Here is a 19,601-nt window from a genome sequence, read left to right on the forward strand (position 1 = left end):
CAGGGTCAAGATACCGACACTGGAACTCCGGCAGCCAGAATCCCGACAATTGTAAGTATACCCGCATCGCTCTCATTAGTGCCCAGGGGTTAGGTTTAGGCGTACCGCGGGGAGGTTAGGGTTTGGCAACACTGGGGGAGGTTAGGTTTAGGAACTATGGGGGCAAGGTTAGGCTGCAGGACAGAGAGGGTTAGGTTTAGGCAAAGCTGGCAGAGTTTAGGGTTAGGCACTAAGGGAGGAGGATAAAGTTAAGCTAGGGGAAGGGAGGGTTAGGTCCTAAGGGGTTAGATTAGTAAAAACCACCCTGTCGGGATTACAGACATCGGGATTCCGGCGTCTGTATTTTGACCACTGGCATCCCATCCGGCGGTCATTCATACCGAACCCAGTACCACAGTGGTTGGCGAACAATAGGCTAAACTTGGTGAATAAGACCTTCACATGCCCAGAAAGCCCCATGTGATTCTGACCCTTAGGCCTGTCTGCAGCGAGAGAGGTGAGGTGGGGATGCATAATGTAAGGTCACATTCATGGAACTGCAAATACATGCAGACCAGCACACAGGTGCACATACATCTGAGAGAACTGCATTGTCTGCAGGTAGCCAAAGGGAGGTGTAAATAAAGTAAGATAATGAGGTCACCAGCACTAGCGATTTGTGCGCGTTTTAGCATTTAACTCATACACGAGATGGAGAATTCTATGTGATGTATTAGAAGTTTTAGTAAAGCCTAATGACAAATGTGAATTATACAGGCAACACCAATGGCTAAACACATGGAATAAATAGAGTGCATGTAACATATACCTTGTATAAATAACCTGCCACTGGTGCTGTTAGTGCCGACCTGCACCCTACTGCGCTTATGCACATACCGCTGCATTTACTGAACGCATTTTACAGCTGTGATCTGGGGCACAATTGGTGCCAAATCGGCATCATCCCCTTTGTCCCTGCCAGGCCGGGCATTTATTGTCTCCATCCCCACAGTCACTACAAAGAGTAAGCAAGGTAGAGATGGATACTCTCCTGTATAAGGAAATTTGTAGGGTGTGATTTTGAAGATTAATAGAAGGAGTTATATATAGAGCAGTAGGAAGAGCTATGTGGATTTTTTATTGGCATTTTTTATAGTTATTCCCTAAATGGAAAAATAAATCTTTGGATGCTGCCACCTCAAACAATACAATTCAATATGAGAAATGGTTCCAAATTTATGTGATCTCTAAAGCAAACTGGGTATATAGGATCAGAATAATCTATAATGACAATGAGAACAGTATTGATATTTACAAATTTTATTAGTAAACAAAGTTGGTTTAAGGACATTTACTGCTGACAATACACAAATAGTTTTTAAGGTTAATTAAGTATTTGGTGAATTGCCAAATATGTACATAATTTTGGAGTTCATCGTATCTAAAACCAAGTCTGAGATAGTTTCAGTAAGCAAAGCCTTTTTAGGCCTAGTTAGGTGTTGGCTTAAAGGACAGATCATATGAGACTTGGTAGCCATCATTGTACATGTAAAGTTTGTGATCATTGGGGTTGTAGGACAGACTCTGCACATTCTCCATCATCTTGTCAAATACGATACTCAACTGCTCCTCCTTTCCTGTTTCAGTGTCAAACTTGTAGAAGATCTCTTCTCTCCTTGTGTTGAGTGTTCTAGTGGCATACAAGACCCCACAAATCACGAAGGCGTTGGTGACACCAAGCTTGTACTGGGATGTAGACCAAGTGTTCTCCACAATCAGTGAGATCGGGTTTACTTTGCTGATGATAATGTTGCCAGCATTCGCCTCTGTAGAATAAATTACCCAAAGGCCATCTTCATCACTGGCCAGGTCAATGTCTTGCCAGATAGACGATGCATAGGAGAAGCGGTTATTAAAGGCAGCATCTGGGAGTGTCTTACGTTCCACCGCACTGGTGTTTACATTGAACTTGCAGATGTCCCTGGAGTTATAGCAATTGTAGTACATTGAGTTGTTGAACATGATCATTCCACCACCTTGGCCACAACTAGCGTAGTCGTAAGTATTGCCATACAGGAGCCTAGGCAGGCTCTTGTCTGTTGGTCTTTTGTAGAGCAAGAGATCATCATAAGTAGGGTAGAATCGCAAAATGTTCATCATACGAGCATCTGTCTGCAGTGGGGCCACCCAGTATATATCCTGATTAGCACCGGGGAACGAGTCTTTGCCCCAACCTCCAAATTTATAGGAGAAGCTCAACCAGTTCAGCTGCACCACAAATGGTTTGCTAATGTTCACAAGCCCTCCGTGATTACAGGATCCTGCAGATATTAGAGTTAAAAAATAATATTTAGAATTAGCTAAATAATGCAAAACTTTCTTGAGCGTGATTGCCCAATACACAGTTGAAGTCACTCAATGAACAATTTAAATGGCATATTAAATGATATCTCTTGAACATTGTATAACATCTATGATGGGTGCAGTGTGTGTGTTGCACACGGGTCCCTGGGTCCAGGGGGGTCACACCACCCACTCTGCAACCATGATTAATTACTCACCTTTCTGGAGTACCGAGTCAGTGCTGCACCTGCAGCAAAAATTCACCAGCAAAATGGCTGTCACTCATGCGCAACAGTGATTAGTTGCCGGAAACTGGCAGGCGCCATGTTTCCGGAGACCTACACATGCACTGTATACTCTGACACAATGCCTGCGTCTACTGCACTGTAGAGAGGAGGGGGCCCATACGGAATCTGCACATGGGCCTCACCTCTGTTAATCCGCACCTGCTTTTGAACCACACATATTGTGGGCTATACCAATATTCAGCCTATTATTGAAAATCTGACCTCCAATGTCATATATGTATTGTCTCAAACGTAAATACTGACAGAAAATGTCTAAAGGGCCCTACACATTACCCAATCCCTGCCGACGCCGATATTGGCATACACACTTGCCGATGCGTCCAGGACAGGCAGCGACGGCGGGGGGGGGGGGGGGGGGGGGAAGGACGGAGATGCAGCATGGCTGTCGTTAACAAGGAGCTCCATTGTCCATACATGTTTGGACGAGGGAGGGTGTCATTAACAATGTGTGGGAATGACATTTAGTGTACACACTGGACGAGATTGTGAAAGATCTCGCTCAGATCGGCCATTCTGAGTGAGATCTTTCAAAATCTCGTCTAGTGTGTATGGGACTTAACTCAACTATTCTCTTCTTCATATCATCTATATTTCTGGTTATAGCATCCTTGGATACTGCTACACTGGCTCTGGCAGTGTGTCCGACAGTCACACAGTTGATCCAATGCTGAGTCTACAGATCAGAGAAGTGGGCAGCGGGTGTGATTTTACACAAGACGCCTCCTGTGGCTTTTGCATATTTTAGCATAGCCAGTGGGTACAAAGAAGCAATAGCTGTATGTGTAGCATCAACCTCTGAATCAGCCCCTGAACCATTTTGGCTACACTCATTCACTGATTTCCACAAGTGTATGTCTACGTCATTCAGCTGCTCTGTAAACCGAAGTGTCATATTCATTTTATACTGTAGTATAATTCCATTGACCTACCAAAACTAACAGGTGGAGTTGGTACAGCCTGGTTTTTCTCACAATCCTCCAGTCTCTTACGCAGAGAAGCAATCTCCCGCCTCACAGCCAGAACATTGTTCTTGTCGTATGACTCCAACTGGTTCACCATGACTGAGATATTATGGATCTGGAATTACAACACAGAGATAACATTAGTCAATAGGACAATGCTTAGATTACTAGTGACATTATTAATGTAGGCTGAATGATCATGTCTAGCACGCCAGATCGGACTGGCCCGCAGGGGTACGGGGAAACCCCTAGTGGACCCCACTGCCTGAGGGCCCACCTCCTCTTCAAGGGATCAGGTTCCAGACTGTGCAGCACATAAATTACTTTATACTGCACAGGACTATGGTGTCTCTTCTACAGTGCATTGCTGTTATTAAACATTTTTATGCATGCACTAGCAGTATTTACTATTCAGATTTATTAAGGGGTCCAGACCATGCATTCACTCATGGTTAGCCAAGCCTCTAAGCATGGACCCCTACCACTGCATTCCCCTGGTGGGCCCTTCATGCCCCAGTCTGACACTGCTAGCAGATATATAATGTTATTTAAAAAAAGTGCTGTTTTCAGAACTGATTTCATAATTCTTGAAGCTCTATCCTATTTGTCAGCTCACCTCCACAAAGAGAGTTTCCACCAGAGCGTTTGATCCATCAAAGGATTCTCTGAGCTTCACCACTAAAGACTCCATCTCTCTGATCTCCAGCTTAAGCAGCTGAAAGTCCAGCTCTGTATAAGAAACTCCTCCCATCTCTACCACCTCCACCCGCCTGGTCAGGTTCTTCAGCTTCTGCAGGTACTCAGTCAGAGTAGCTTGGTAGCTTTGTATCTGTGGAGGATAATGAGAATACTATAAATACATATTGTCATACATTTATTCCTAGAAAATTAGAGCCTAATTCAGACCTGATCGCAGCAGCAAATTTGTTAGCTAATGGACAAAACCATGTGTACTGCAGGTGGGGCAGATATAACATGTGCAGAGAGAGTTAGATTTGGGTGGGGTGCGTTCAAACTGAAATTAAATTGCAGTGTAAAAATAAAGCAGCCAGTATTTACCCTGCACATAAACCATATAACCCACCCAAATCTAACTCTCTCTGCACGTTACATCTGCCACACCCGCAGTGCACATGGGCCCTCATTCCGAGTTGTTCGCTCTGTAATTTTCTTCGCATCGCAGCGATTTTCCGCTAACTGCGCATGCGCAATGTTCGCACTGCGACTGCGCCAAGTAAATTTGCTATGCAGTTAGGTATTTCACTCACGGCATTACAAGGTTTTTTCTTCGTTCTGGTGATCGTAATGTGATTGACAGGAAGTGGGTGTTTCTGGGCGGAAACTGGCCGTTTTATGGGAGTGTGTGAAAAGACGCTACCGTTTCTGGGAAAAACGCGGGAGTGGCTGGAGAAACGGAGGAGTGTCTGGGCGAACGCTGGGTGTGTTTGTGACGTCAAACCAGGAACGACAAGCACTGAACTGATCGCACTGGCAGAGTAAGTCTCGAGCTACTCAGAAACTGCACAGAGAAGTCTTTTCGCAATATTGCGAATCTTTCGTTCGCAATTTTGATAAGCTAAGATTCACTCCCAGTAGGCGGCGGCTTAGCGTGTGCAATGCTGCTAAAAGCAGCTTGCGAGCGAACAACTCGGAATGAGGGCCATGGTTTTGCCCATTAGCTAACAAATTTGCTGCTGCCATCAGGTCTGAATTAGGCCCTTAGTGCAGAAAAGAAGAGTTCTAGAGAGGAACTGACAAACTGACTACCAACTATTCATAACAGAATAACATTATTGTGCAACTTTTTCAGCATTTCACATTAACAAAGAGTGCATTGCTTTAGGTGACATTTCAATAGCATAAAGGTGTTTAAAACTATTATGTACACACACAGTAGAGGCAGGATTATTGTTGGCTGAGGCAATATCCTTTGTTCTCCTTTTACCTTAGTGATCTCTTGCTTTACATTGATGCTCAGCTCCTTGTTGGAGATCTCCAGGACCTCCATACGATCTGCCGGGAATGTTGAGTCTGGAAGGACCATGGAGCAGTGACAGACACCTAGTTCATCTTGAGACCCTGTAGAGTTCACCTGTGAAGGGATAATACATGCTTGAGGATAAACCAATTGAGGGAGCCATAGCAAACATGGGAGAATGGCAGAAGCTGGGAATTTTATGCCGAGAATGGCCGTATTTTTAATAGAGATGAGCGCCTGAAATTTTTCGGGTTTTGTGTTTTGGTTTTGGGTTCGGTTCCGCGGCCGTGTTTTGGGTTCGAACGCGTTTTGGCAAAACCTCACCGAATTTTTTTTGTCGGATTCGGGTGTGTTTTGGATTCGGGTGTTTTTTTCCAAAAACACTAAAAAACAGCTTAAATCATAGAATTTGGGGGTCATTTTGATCCCAAAGTATTATTAACCTCAAAAACCATAATTTACACTCATTTTCAGTCTATTCTGAATACCTCACACCTCACAATATTATTTTTAGTCCTAAAATTTGCACCGAGGTCGCTGTGTGAGTAAGATAAGCGACCCTAGTGGCCGACACAAACACCGGGCCCATCTAGGAGTGGCACTGCAGTGTCACGCAGGATGTCCCTTCCAAAAAACCCTCCCCAAACAGCACATGACGCAAAGAAAAAAAGAGGCGCAATGAGGTAGCTGTGTGAGTAAGATTAGCGACCCTAGTGGCCGACACAAACACCGGGCCCATCTAGGAGTGGCACTGCAGTGTCACGCAGGATGGCCCTTCCAAAAAACCCTCCCCAAACAGCACATGACGCAAAGAAAAAAAGAGGCGCAATGAGGTAGCTGTGTGAGTAAGATTAGCGACCCTAGTGGCCGACACAAACACCGGGCCCATCTAGGAGTGGCACTGCAGTGTCACGCAGGATGGCCCTTCCAAAAAACCCTCCCCAAACAGCACATGACGCAAAGAAAAAAAGAGGCGCAATGAGGTAGCTGACTGTGTGAGTAAGATTAGCGACCCTAGTGGCCGACACAAACACCGGGCCCATCTAGGAGTGGCACTGCAGTGTCACGCAGGATGTCCCTTCCAAAAAACCCTCCCCAAACAGCACATGACGCAAAGAAAAAAAGAGGCGCAATGAGGTAGCTGTGTGAGTAAGATTAGCGACCCTAGTGGCCGACACAAACACCGGGCCCATCTAGGAGTGGCACTGCAGTGTCACGCAGGATGTCCCTTCCAAAAAACCCTCCCCAAACAGCATATGACGCAAAGAAAAAAAGAGGCGCAATGAGGTAGCTGACTGTGTGAGTAAGATTAGCGACCCTAGTGGCCGACACAAACACCGGGCCCATCTAGGAGTGGCACTGCAGTGTCACGCAGGATGTCCCTTCCAAAAAACCCTCCCCAATCAGCACATGATGCAAAGAAAAAGAAAAGAAAAAAGAGGTGCAAGATGGAATTGTCCTTGGGCCCTCCCACCCACCCTTATGTTGTATAAACAAAACAGGACATGCACACTTTAACCAACCCATCATTTCAGTGACAGGGTCTGCCACACGACTGTGACTGATATGACGGGTTGGTTTGGACCCCCCCCAAAAAAGAAGCAATTAATCTCTCCTTGCACAAACTGGCTCTACAGAGGCAAGATGTCCACCTCATCTTCACCCTCCGATATATCACCGTGTACATCCCCCTCCTCACAGATTATCAATTCGTCCCCACTGGAATCCACCATCTCAGCTCCCTGTGTACTTTGTGGAGGCAATTGCTGCTGGTCAATGTCTCCGCGGAGGAATTGATTATAATTCATTTTAATGAACATCATCTTCTCCACATTTTCTGGATGTAACCTCGTACGCCGATTGCTGACAAGGTGAGCGGCGGCACTAAACACTCTTTCGGAGTACACACTTGTGGGAGGGCAACTTAGGTAGAATAAAGCCAGTTTGTGCAAGGGCCTCCAAATTGCCTCTTTTTCCTGCCAGTATAAGTACGGACTGTGTGACGTGCCTACTTGGATGCGGTCACTCATATAATCCTCCACCATTCTATCAATGTTGAGAGAATCATATGCAGTGACAGTAGACGACATGTCCGTAATCGTTGTCAGGTCCTTCAGTCCGGACCAGATGTCAGCATCAGCAGTCGCTCCAGACTGCCCTGCATCACCGCCAGCGGGTGGGCTCGGAATTCTGAGCCTTTTCCTCGCACCCCCAGTTGCGGGAGAATGTGAAGGAGGAGATGTTGACAGGTCGCGTTCCGCTTGACTTGACAATTTTGTCACCAGCAGGTCTTTCAACCCCAGCAGACCTGTGTCTGCCGGAAAGAGAGATCCAAGGTAGGCTTTAAATCTAGGATCGAGCACGGTGGCCAAAATGTAGTGCTCTGATTTCAACAGATTGACCACCCGTGAATCCTTGTTAAGCGAATTAAGGGCTGCATCCACAAGTCCCACATGCCTAGCGGAATCGCTCCCTTTTAGCTCCTTCTTCAATGCCTCCAGCTTCTTCTGCAAAAGCCTGATGAGGGGAATGACCTGACTCAGGCTGGCAGTGTCTGAACTGACTTCACGTGTGGCAAGTTCAAAGGGCATCAGAACCTTGCACAACGTTGAAATCATTCTCCACTGCACTTGAGACAGGTGCATTCCACCTACTATATCGTGCTCAATTGTATAGGCTTGAATGGCCTTTTGCTGCTCCTCCAACCTCTGAAGCATATAGAGGGTTGAATTCCACCTCGTTACCACTTCTTGCTTCAGATGATGGCAGGGCAGGTTCAGTAGTTTTTGGTGGTGCTCCAGTCTTCTGTACGTGGTGCCTGTACGCCGAAAGTGTCCCGCAATTTTTCTGGCCACCGACAGCATCTCTTGCACGCCCCTGTCGTTTTTTAAAAAATTCTGCACCACCAAATTCAAGGTATGTGCATAACATGGGACGTGCTGGAATTTGCCCATATTTAATGCACACACAATATTGCTGGCGTTGTCCGATGCCACAAATCCACAGGAGAGTCCAATTGGGGTAAGCCATTCCGCGATGATCTTCCTCAGTTGCCGTAAGAGGTTTTCAGCTGTGTGCGTATTCTGGAAAGCGGTGATACAAAGCGTAGCCTGCCTAGGAAAGAGTTGGCGTTTGCGAGATGCTGCTACTGGTGCCGCCGCTGCTGTTCTTGCGGCGGGAGTCCATACATCTACCCAGTGGGCTGGCACAGTCATATAGTCCTGACCCTGCCCTGCTCCACTTGTCCACATGTCCGTGGTTAAGTGGACATTGGGTACAACTGCATTTTTTAGGACACTGGTGAGTCTTTTTCTGACGTCTGTGTACATTCTCGGTATCGCCTGCCTAGAGAAGTGGAACCTAGATGGTATTTGGTAACGGGGGCACACTGCCTCAATAAATTGTCTAGTTCCCTGTGAACTAACGGCGGATACCGGACGCACGTCTAACACCAACATAGTTGTCAAGGACTCAGTTATCCGCTTTGCAGTAGGATGACTGCTGTGATATTTCATCTTCCTCGCAAAGGACTGTTGAACAGTCAATTGCTTACTGGAACTAGTACAAGTGGGCTTACGACTTCCCCTCTGGGATGACCATCGACTCCCAGCGGCAACAACAGCAGCGCCAGCAGCAGTAGGCGTTACACGCAAGGATGCATCGGAGGAATCCCAGGCAGGAGAGGACTCGTCAGAATTGCCAGTGACATGGCCTGCAGGACTATTGGCATTCCTGGGGAAGGAGGAAATTGACACTGAGGGAGTTGGTGGGGTGGTTTGCGTGAGCTTGGTTACAAGAGGAAGGGATTTACTGGTCAGTGGACTGCTTCCGCTGTCACCCAAAGTTTTTGAACTTGTCACTGACTTATTATGAATGCGCTGCAGGTGACGTATAAGGGAGGATGTTCCGAGGTGGTTAACGTCCTTACCCCTACTTATTACAGCTTGACAAAGGGAACACACGGCTTGACACCTGTTGTCCGCATTTCTGGTGAAATACCTCCACACCGAAGAGCTGATTTTTTTGGTATTTTCACCTGGCATGTCAACGGCCATATTCCTCCCACGGACAACAGGTGTCTCCCCGGGTGCCTGACTTAAACAAACCACCTCACCATCAGAATCCTCCTGGTCAATTTCCTCCCCAGCGCCAGCAACACCCATATCCTCCTCATCCTGGTGTACTTCAACACTGACATCTTCAATCTGACTATCAGGAACTGGACTGCGGGTGCTCCTTCCAGCACTTGCAGGGGGCGTGCAAATGGTGGAAGGCGCATGCTCTTCACGTCCAGTGTTGGGAAGGTCAGGCATCGCAACCGACACAATTGGACTCTCCTTGTGGATTTGGGATTTCAAAGAACGCACAGTTCTTTGCGGTGCTTTTGCCAGCTTGAGTCTTTTCAGTTTTCTAGCGAGAGGCTGAGTGCTTCCATCCTCATGTGAAGCTGAACCACTAGCCATGAACATAGGCCAGGGCCTCAGCCGTTCCTTGCCACTCCGTGTGGTAAATGGCATATTGGCAAGTTTACGCTTCTCCGACGACAATTTTATTTTAGGTTTTGGAGTCCTTTTTTTACTGATATTTGGTGTTTTGGTTTTGACATGCTCTGTACTATGCCATTGGGCATCGGCCTTGGCAGACGACGTTGCTGGCATTTCATCGTCTCGGCCATGACTAGTGGCAGCAGCTTCAGCACGAGGTGGAAGTGGATCTTGATCTTTCCCTAATTTTGGAACCTCAACATTTTTGTTCTCCATATTTTAATAGGCACAACTAAAAGGCACCTCAGGTAAACAATGGAGATGGATGGATTGGATACTAGTATACAATTATGGACGGGCTGCCGAGTGCCGACACAGAGGTAGCCACAGCCGTGAACTACCGCACTGTACTGTGTCTGCTGCTAATATATAGACTGGTTGATAAAGAGATAGTATACTCGTAACTAGTATGTATGTATAAAGAAAGAAAAAAAAAACACGGTTAGGTGGTATATACAATTATGGACGGGCTGCCGAGTGCCGACACAGAGGTAGCCACAGCCGTGAACTACCGCACTGTACTGTGTCTGCTGCTAATATATAGACTGGTTGATAAAGAGATAGTATACTCGTAACTAGTATGTATGTATAAAGAAAGAAAAAAAAACCACGGTTAGGTGGTATATACAATTATGGACGGGCTGCCGAGTGCCGACACAGAGGTAGCCACAGCCGTGAACTACCGCACTGTACTGTGTCTGCTGCTAATATATAGACTGGTTGATAAAGAGATAGTATACTCGTAACTAGTATGTATGTATAAAGAAAGAAAAAAAAACCACGGTTAGGTGGTATATACAATTATGGACGGGCTGCCGAGTGCCGACACAGAGGTAGCCACAGCCGTGAACTACCGCACTGTACTGTGTCTGCTGCTAATATATAGACTGGTTGATAAAGAGATAGTATACTCGTAACTAGTATGTATGTATAAAGAAAGAAAAAAAAACCACGGTTAGGTGGTATATACAATTATGGACGGGCTGCCGAGTGCCGACACAGAGGTAGCCACAGCCGTGAACTACCGCACTGTACTGTGTCTGCTGCTAATATATAGACTGGTTGATAAAGAGATAGTATACTCGTAACTAGTATGTATGTATAAAGAAAGAAAGAAAAACCACGGTTAGGTGGTATATACAATTATGGACGGGCTGCCGAGTGCCGACACAGAGGTAGCCACAGCCGTGAACTACCGCACTGTACTGTGTCTGCTGCTAATATATAGACTGGTTGATAAAGAGATAGTATACTCGTAACTAGTATGTATGTATAAAGAAAGAAAAAAAAACCACGGTTAGGTGGTATATACAATTATGGACGGGCTGCCGAGTGCCGACACAGAGGTAGCCACAGCCGTGAACTACCGCACTGTACTGTGTCTGCTGCTAATATATAGACTGGTTGATAAAGAGATAGTATACTCGTAACTAGTATGTATGTATAAAGAAAGAAAAAAAAAACACGGTTAGGTGGTATATACAATTATTGACGGGCTGCCGAGTGCCGACACAGAGGTAGCCACAGCCGTGAACTACCGCACTGTACTGTGTCTGCTGCTAATATATAGACTGGTTGATAAAGAGATAGTATACTCGTAACTAGTATGTATGTATAAAGAAAGAAAAAAAAACCACGGTTAGGTGGTATATACAATTATGGACGAGCTGCCGAGTGCCGACACAGAGGTAGCCACAGCCGTGAACTACCGCACTGTACTGTGTCTGCTGCTAATATATAGACTGGTTGATAAAGAGATAGTATACTCGTAACTAGTATGTATGTATAAAGAAAGAAAAAAAAACCACGGTTAGGTGGTATATACAATTATGGACGGGCTGCCGAGTGCCGACACAGAGGTAGCCACAGCCGTGAACTACCGCACTGTACTGTGTCTGCTGCTAATATATAGACTGGTTGATAAAGAGATAGTATACTCGTAACTAGTATGTATGTATAAAGAAAGAAAAAAAAAACCACGGTTAGGTGGTATATACAATTATGGACGGGCTGCCGAGTGCCGACACAGAGGTAGCCACAGCCGTGAACTACCGCACTGTACTGTGTCTGCTGCTAATATATAGACTGGTTGATAAAGAGATAGTATACTCGTAACTAGTATGTATGTATAAAGAAAGAAAAAAAAACCACGGTTAGGTGGTATATACAATTATGGACGGGCTGCCGAGTGCCGACACAGAGGTAGCCACAGCCGTGAACTACCGCACTGTACTGTGTCTGCTGCTAATATATAGACTGGTTGATAAAGAGATAGTATACTCGTAACTAGTATGTATGTATAAAGAAAGAAAAAAAAAACACGGTTAGGTGGTATATACAATTATGGACGGGCTGCCGAGTGCCGACACAGAGGTAGCCACGGCCGTGAACTACCGCACTGTACTGTGTCTGCTGCTAATATATAGACTGGTTGATAAAGAGATAGTATACTCGTAACTAGTATGTATGTATAAAGAAAGAAAAAAAAACCACGGTTAGGTGGTATATACAATTATGGACGGGCTGCCGAGTGCCGACACAGAGGTAGCCACAGCCGTGAACTACCGCACTGTACTGTGTCTGCTGCTAATATATAGACTGGTTGATAAAGAGATAGTATACTCGTAACTAGTATGTATGTATAAAGAAAGAAAAAAAACCCACGGTTAGGTGGTATATACAATTATGGACGGGCTGCCGAGTGCCGACACAGAGGTAGCCACAGCCGTGAACTACCGCACTGTACTGTGTCTGCTGCTAATATATAGACTGGTTGATAAAGAGATAGTATACTCGTAACTAGTATGTATGTATAAAGAAAGAAAAAAAAACCACGGTTAGGTGGTATATACAATTATGGACGGGCTGCCGAGTGCCGACACAGAGGTAGCCACAGCCGTGAACTACCGCACTGTACTGTGTCTGCTGCTAATATATAGACTGGTTGATAAAGAGATAGTATACTCGTAACTAGTATGTATGTATAAAGAAAGAAAAAAAAACCACGGTTAGGTGGTATATACAATTATGGACGGGCTGCCGAGTGCCGACACAGAGGTAGCCACAGCCGTGAACTACCGCACTGTACTGTGTCTGCTGCTAATATAGACTGGTTGATAAAGAGATAGTATACTCGTAACTAGTATGTATGTATAAAGAATGAAAAAAAAACCACGGTTAGGTGGTATATACAATTATGGACGGGCTGCCGAGTGCCGACACAGAGGTAGCCACAGCCGTGAACTACCGCACTGTACTGTGTCTGCTGCTAATATATAGACTGGTTGATAAAGAGATAGTATACTCGTAACTAGTATGTATGTATAAAGAAAGAAAAAAAAACCACGGTTAGGTGGTATATACAATTATGGACGGGCTGCCGAGTGCCGACACAGAGGTAGCCACAGCCGTGAACTACCGCACTGTACTGTGTCTGCTGCTAATATATAGACTGGTTGATAAAGAGATAGTATACTCGTAACTAGTATGTATGTATAAAGAAAGAAAAAAAAACCACGGTTAGGTGGTATATACAATTATGGACGGGCTGCCGAGTGCCGACACAGAGGTAGCCACAGCCGTGAACTACCGCACTGTACTGTGTCTGCTGCTAATATAGACTGGTTGATAAAGAGATAGTATACTACTAATATTATATACTGGTGGTCAGGTCACTGGTCACTAGTCACACTGGCAGTGGCACTCCTGCAGCAAAAGTGTGCACTGTTTAATTTTAATATAATATTATGTACTCCTGGCTCCTGCTATAACCTATAACTGGCACTGCAGTAGTGCTCCCCAGTCTCCCCCACAATTATAAGCTGTGTGAGCTGAGCAGTCAGACAGATATATAATATATATAGATGATGCAGCACACTGGCCTGAGCCTGAGCAGTGCACACAGATATGGTATGTGACTGACTGAGTCACTGTGTGTATCGCTTTTTTCAGGCAGAGAACGGATATATTAAATAAACTGCACTGTGTGTCTGGTGGTCACTCACTATATAATATATTATGTACTCCTGGCTCCTGCTATAACCTATAACTGGCACTGCAGTAGTGCTCCCCAGTCTCCCCCACAATTATAAGCTGTGTGAGCTGAGCAGTCAGACAGATATATATAATATTATATATAGATAATAGATGATGCAGCACACTGGCCTGAGCCTGAGCAGTGCACACAGATATGGTATGTGACTGAGTCACTGTGTGCTGTGTATCGCTTTTTTCAGGCAGAGAACGGATTATATTATGTACTCCTGGCTCCTGCTATAACCTATAACTGGCACTGCAGTAGTGCTCCCCAGTCTCCCCCACAATTATAAGCTGTGTGAGCTGAGCAGTCAGACAGATATATAATATATATAGATGATGCAGCACACTGGCCTGAGCCTGAGCAGTGCACACAGATATGGTATGTGACTGAGTCACTGTGTGCTGTGTATCGCTTTTTTCAGGCAGAGAACGGATTATAAATAAAAGTGGTGGTCACTGGTCACTATCAGCAAAACTCTGCACTGTACACTACTGAGTACTCCTAATGCTCCCCAAAATTAGTAAATCAAGTGTCTCTCTAATCTATTCTAATTCTAAACGGAGAGGACGCCAGCCACGTCCTCTCCCTATCAATCTCAATGCACGTGTGAAAATGGCGGCGACGCGCGGCTCCTTATATAGAATCCGAGTCTCGCGATAGAATCCGAGCCTCGCGAGAATCCGACAGCGTCATGATGACGTTCGGGCGCGCTCGGGTTAACCGAGCAAGGCGGGAAGATCCGAGTCGCTCGGACCCGTGAAAAAAAACATGAAGTTCTGGCGGGTTCGGATTCAGAGAAACCGAACCCGCTCATCTCTAATTTTTAAGTGGCAATCATTTACAAGGCAAAACCAACTTGGTTTTGCTTTGTAAATGATTGCTGCTTTAAAAATGCAGACATTCTCGGCTGACATCCCGCAACTCCGGCAACCTCAGCCTTTATTACATATACCCATTATCTTTGCAATTGCATGTGTGTGGCGCAGCCCCGCGATGCGTTTGCAATGTAATTACACTGGCTGGCGGTATGGCACCATTTTTTATTCTTGGAGCAGCTGCGTGTGACGTCACACAGCCGCCCCGAAAATGGTCCGGACACACCTGCATTGTACGGGCCACGCTTGCGAAAAGCCACGCCGGCACCCCAAAGACTGTCAATTACCTTACGGCCGCATCGTTCTGGGATGTGGCCACATAGTGACGGGTCTGCGAATGCGCACTATGGCCAGTGTGCATCCGCAGACCCGATGGATATGGCCGCTGCATGCAAACGCAGCAGCTGCCTCCATCTCTGAATGGGGCCCGGAGTGTGCAGAACTAAGGGGCAGTGCAGGCCAGGCATAGTAGCTTGTTGGCAGGGTAACTGAAATTGGGGCAGATTTACTAAGCCTGATGAAGTGATAAAGTGTAAGGTGATAAAGCACCAGCCAATCAGCTCCTAACTTCTATGTTACAGACTGGGTTTAAAAAATGACAGTAGCTGAGTGGCTGGTGCGTTATCACCTTCCACTTTATCACTTCTCCAGGCTTAATAAATCTGCCCCATTGACTGAAATCATGGGTCTGGGACTGAGGGTCGACAGCACAAAGGTCGACACACCTTAGGTCGACGCCAATTGGTCGACACACCTTAGGTCGACATGGTCAAAAGGTCGACATGGACAAAAGGTCGACATGGAAAAAGGTCGACATGAGTTTTTTATGTTTTTTTGGTGTCGTTTTCTTCGTAGAGTGACCGGGAACCCCAATTAGTGCACCGCATCCCCTCGCATGGCTCGCTTCGCTCGCCATGCTTCGGGCATGGTGCCTTCGCTCCGCTACCGCTTCGCTCGGCACACTTTACCGTTCCAATCGTAGTCCACGTGGATCGTTAAGTATGAAAAGGTTCAAAAAAAGAAAAAAATCGTGAAAAACTCATGTCGACCTTTTTCCATGTCGACCTTGTTCCTGTCGACCTTTTGTCCATGTCGACCTAAGGTGTGTCGACCTAAGGTGTGTCGACCTTTGTGCTGTCGACCTGGAGTCCGGATACCGAAATCATTATACAGTATTACAGTATGCAATGCATGATAATAAAAACCAATATTTTTCCTATTAACAGTTTGTCAGTAAAGCCTTGGTCATATTTGGAAATGATGGGAGAACAGCTACAACACTGCATGCAGATGTGATCCAGGCCAATATACAACTTCCTTTCACTCTATTGCTTTCAGTTATGTACCTTTTGTACATATTGCTCAAAGAAGAACTTGAAAGAAAACATGAAATATACTTTGGGGTGAAATTACATGGGTAACTTCTATTTTCCTGGGCTATGATCCATCACCTAAATGACAATGCACGCTTCACCCCTACTAACTGCTTTGTGGTATATTTACTACAGTGCTGGATTACAGAAGTGGAGATGTTGCCCATAGCAACCAATCAGATTCTATCTATTATTTTCTTGAAGGTGCTAGATAAACGATAAGTAGAAATTGATTGGTTGCTATGAGCAACATCTCCAATTCTATAAACCTGTACTTTAGTAAATATACCCATAGGAAAGAAGAGAACATCTCTGGACCTTGGAGTGCGCAGGGGACCTCCTGGATTGGAGTTCAACCAATTACAAATGTACATTCTAACATAACTTATCGTGACTTATCCAATACTAACATACCATCCAACATGACCCATTCCATTAGGTACAAAATGCTGTTCCTGGATTTCCTTTCCAGTGGCAGTTACAGAGGTAGGGCTGCAGCACAGTCCAAAATTCAAATAGGGAAGCCACACCAACTGCCAATAAGTCCCAGCAGGCAATGTTTGGCAGTTTGGGGTGGCAGTTGGTGTGGCTCCCCTATGAATTTTGGACTGTGCTGCAGCCTCACCTCTGTAACTGCCACTGGGAAGGAAGTCCAAGAATAGAGCATTTTGTACTTAATGGAATGGGTCATGTTGGAGAGTATGTACTAAGGGCCTAATTCAGAGATGATCGCAGCAGCAAATTTTTTAGCAGTTGGGCAAAACCATGTGCACTGCAGGGGATGCAGATATAACATGTGCAGAGAGAGTTAGATTTGGGCGGGGTGTGTTCAAACTGAATTCTAAATTGCAGTGTAAAAATAAAGCAGCCATTATTTACCCTGCACAGAAACAAAATAACCCACCCAAATCTAACTCTCTCTGCAAATGTTATATCTGCCCCCCCCCCTGCAAGGCACATGGTTTTGCCCAACTACTAACAAATTTGCTGCTGCGATCAACTCTGAATTACCCCCCATGTCATTAGTTTTTGGATGGAGATTAATTTCATATTACAATTGGTGAATTAAGTTTTTTTTTTTTTAATGTGCTCTTTGTAAACTTATTTATTATGTATCTGTTATTTGGATAGCAAATAAACAAATATTTGAGCATAAACTACAATTAGTATAAACTGTTGCTTACAAATTCCTTCTGCGTGAAAATAAAACAACATAAATCTGCTAATTCTGGATTATCTGTCATGGCAGATTCTTTCATTGTTTATGACACCCGAGGGTAAATTTACTAAGGTTTTGTGTTACTTTGGATTTTGAGGGGATTTTGAAAATCAGGTATTTACTGAAGGCAAAACCGACTCAAAATCCCCACAAAACCACAAGCATATAGACTTCACACTCAAATAGAACCTCAAATAGGCCACAGATACTTTTCCATAGACATCAATAGAAAATGCTCATTTAATAACAGTCAGGTTCAAAATCGCTGTAAAATCGATCATAAATTGTGATTTTGAATAGAAACATCAGAAACAAGCCTATCTAATTTCTAAACCATGTGGAATTGCCTGAAACCTCAAAATGACACATATAACAGGGGAGACAAGCATGTGAGGCATACTGGCTATCCAAATAATAGCATTTAAAGGCTATTACATTTTTTGGGAATATGCAAATTAGCACTTGAATGAAGGTGTTTGTGTGGTAATACAGTGCACGTGACATGTTTTACCCAATAGGGATACTTTTGTATAATTAGGTCGATTTTTGGTCGATTTCTTGGTGATTTTTTGGTAGAGATGTGTGGGTTCCGATTTACACGGATTTACCCATCTCTAAACGGCATCTTATTGGCTCTCGGGTGTCACATGTTTTGGATACCCAATAAGAAAAATCCTGATAAATCCGAACTTGTGTTAATTCTGGCATTAAGAACCGAGTAAATCCAAACCCGCACATCTCTAATTTATATGCGATTTGGGGGTGAATTGTGCTTATTTTGAGGGTGATTTTCACCATCAAATACACAATAGAACAACAAAAAAAAGACTATTAGTAAATGCTCTATTTACAATAGAAACACTGGGGTCACTTTTGTGGGGCTGTTGGGTGATTTTGGTCAATTTTAAACTAGACCTAAAATTGATCCTTAGTAAATTTACCCCCGGAGTCTATAGATGTGTGATCTGTCCAGTAATAGCATTAATCTGTACTCACCAGAGAGGCAGCTTGGCTGTGCAGCACACACACTGCAATAATCAGTAGCTGCAGCATCTTCTCCTACCGTCCTGGCACCTGTCCCTGTTCCTGTCTTCCACTTGGACACTGGAACTGCAGCTCTATTTATCAGGACAGGTTTAGAAGGGGAGTGCCCTTTAGACATTTACAAATTGTCCACAGATGAAATCAAAGACTTCCTGTCAAGCACACCCCCTGTTTGTACCCATCTGTTGTGAAATCACACTGTTGACATAAGTGTAGTAATGTCCTTTGAAATCTACATAAGAAACAGTCTTATTGTAAATGCAAGAAAGGGACTTAACCCATTATGTGTCAGGGACCTGCAAGCTAATGTAAGCAAGGCTGAGAGTGAAATAATTCAGACATAGAGAACGTGTAGTTCCAAAAAATGATACAATATTTATAAAGTGTCTATATCTGATTTGGTAATGATAATGTCCCAACTTTTAGTAATTTCCATAGCACTGCTATACTTGTTATATAGACACGATATACAGATGTGTCCTCATACACTGAGCGTCTTTACGCAGTACTACATAAAACACCTGGTGTGAGTAAGAGGCTCCAAGACTTACCTCCCAACATTTTCGAAAGCTGAAGATAGACATTGGCGCGGTGAAGCATATGTAAACAGGGGGCGTGGCTTCACGGGAGTGCCATGATCGCGAGCCACACACTCATTTTCGTCACTGAAGGGGCATGCCCAGCACTCTGTGAGCTGCTGGCATGCCCCCTTTCCCTCTGTCTGCAGTGAATAGATGCTGAGCGCATGCACACAGCGTCTATTCACACTGCTCTGCTAAGCAGAGCAGCAGTGGCAGGAGCCTCCCAACTCCCCTCCGCCCCACCGCGGGACACAGCGGTCCGCGGGTGGGACAGCGGGACAGTCCCAAAAAAAGGGACTGTCTCACAAAAATCAGGACAGTTGGGAGGTATGCCAGGATGAGCAGTGTACCGTATA

General features: G+C 44.9%; 1 protein-coding gene across 1 annotated transcript; it reads right to left on the reverse strand.

The window, feature by feature from the left end:
- Nucleotides 1-1,283: 1,283 nt before the first annotated feature.
- Nucleotides 1,284-18,725, reverse strand: LOC134947866 (olfactomedin-4-like). Its single transcript, XM_063935709.1, has 5 exons — nucleotides 18,617-18,725; nucleotides 5,538-5,684; nucleotides 4,209-4,421; nucleotides 3,560-3,707; nucleotides 1,284-2,300 (listed from the first exon to the last, which is right to left on the reverse strand). The coding sequence occupies exons 1-5, from the start codon at nucleotides 18,671-18,673 to the stop codon at nucleotides 1,468-1,470; spliced, it is 1,398 nt and encodes a 465-aa protein (XP_063791779.1). The 5' UTR covers nucleotides 18,674-18,725; the 3' UTR covers nucleotides 1,284-1,467.
- Nucleotides 18,726-19,601: the final 876 nt, after the last annotated feature.

Source organism: Pseudophryne corroboree, chromosome 8 (assembly GCF_028390025.1).
Source record: "Pseudophryne corroboree isolate aPseCor3 chromosome 8, aPseCor3.hap2, whole genome shotgun sequence".
NCBI lineage: Eukaryota > Metazoa > Chordata > Amphibia > Anura > Myobatrachidae > Pseudophryne > Pseudophryne corroboree.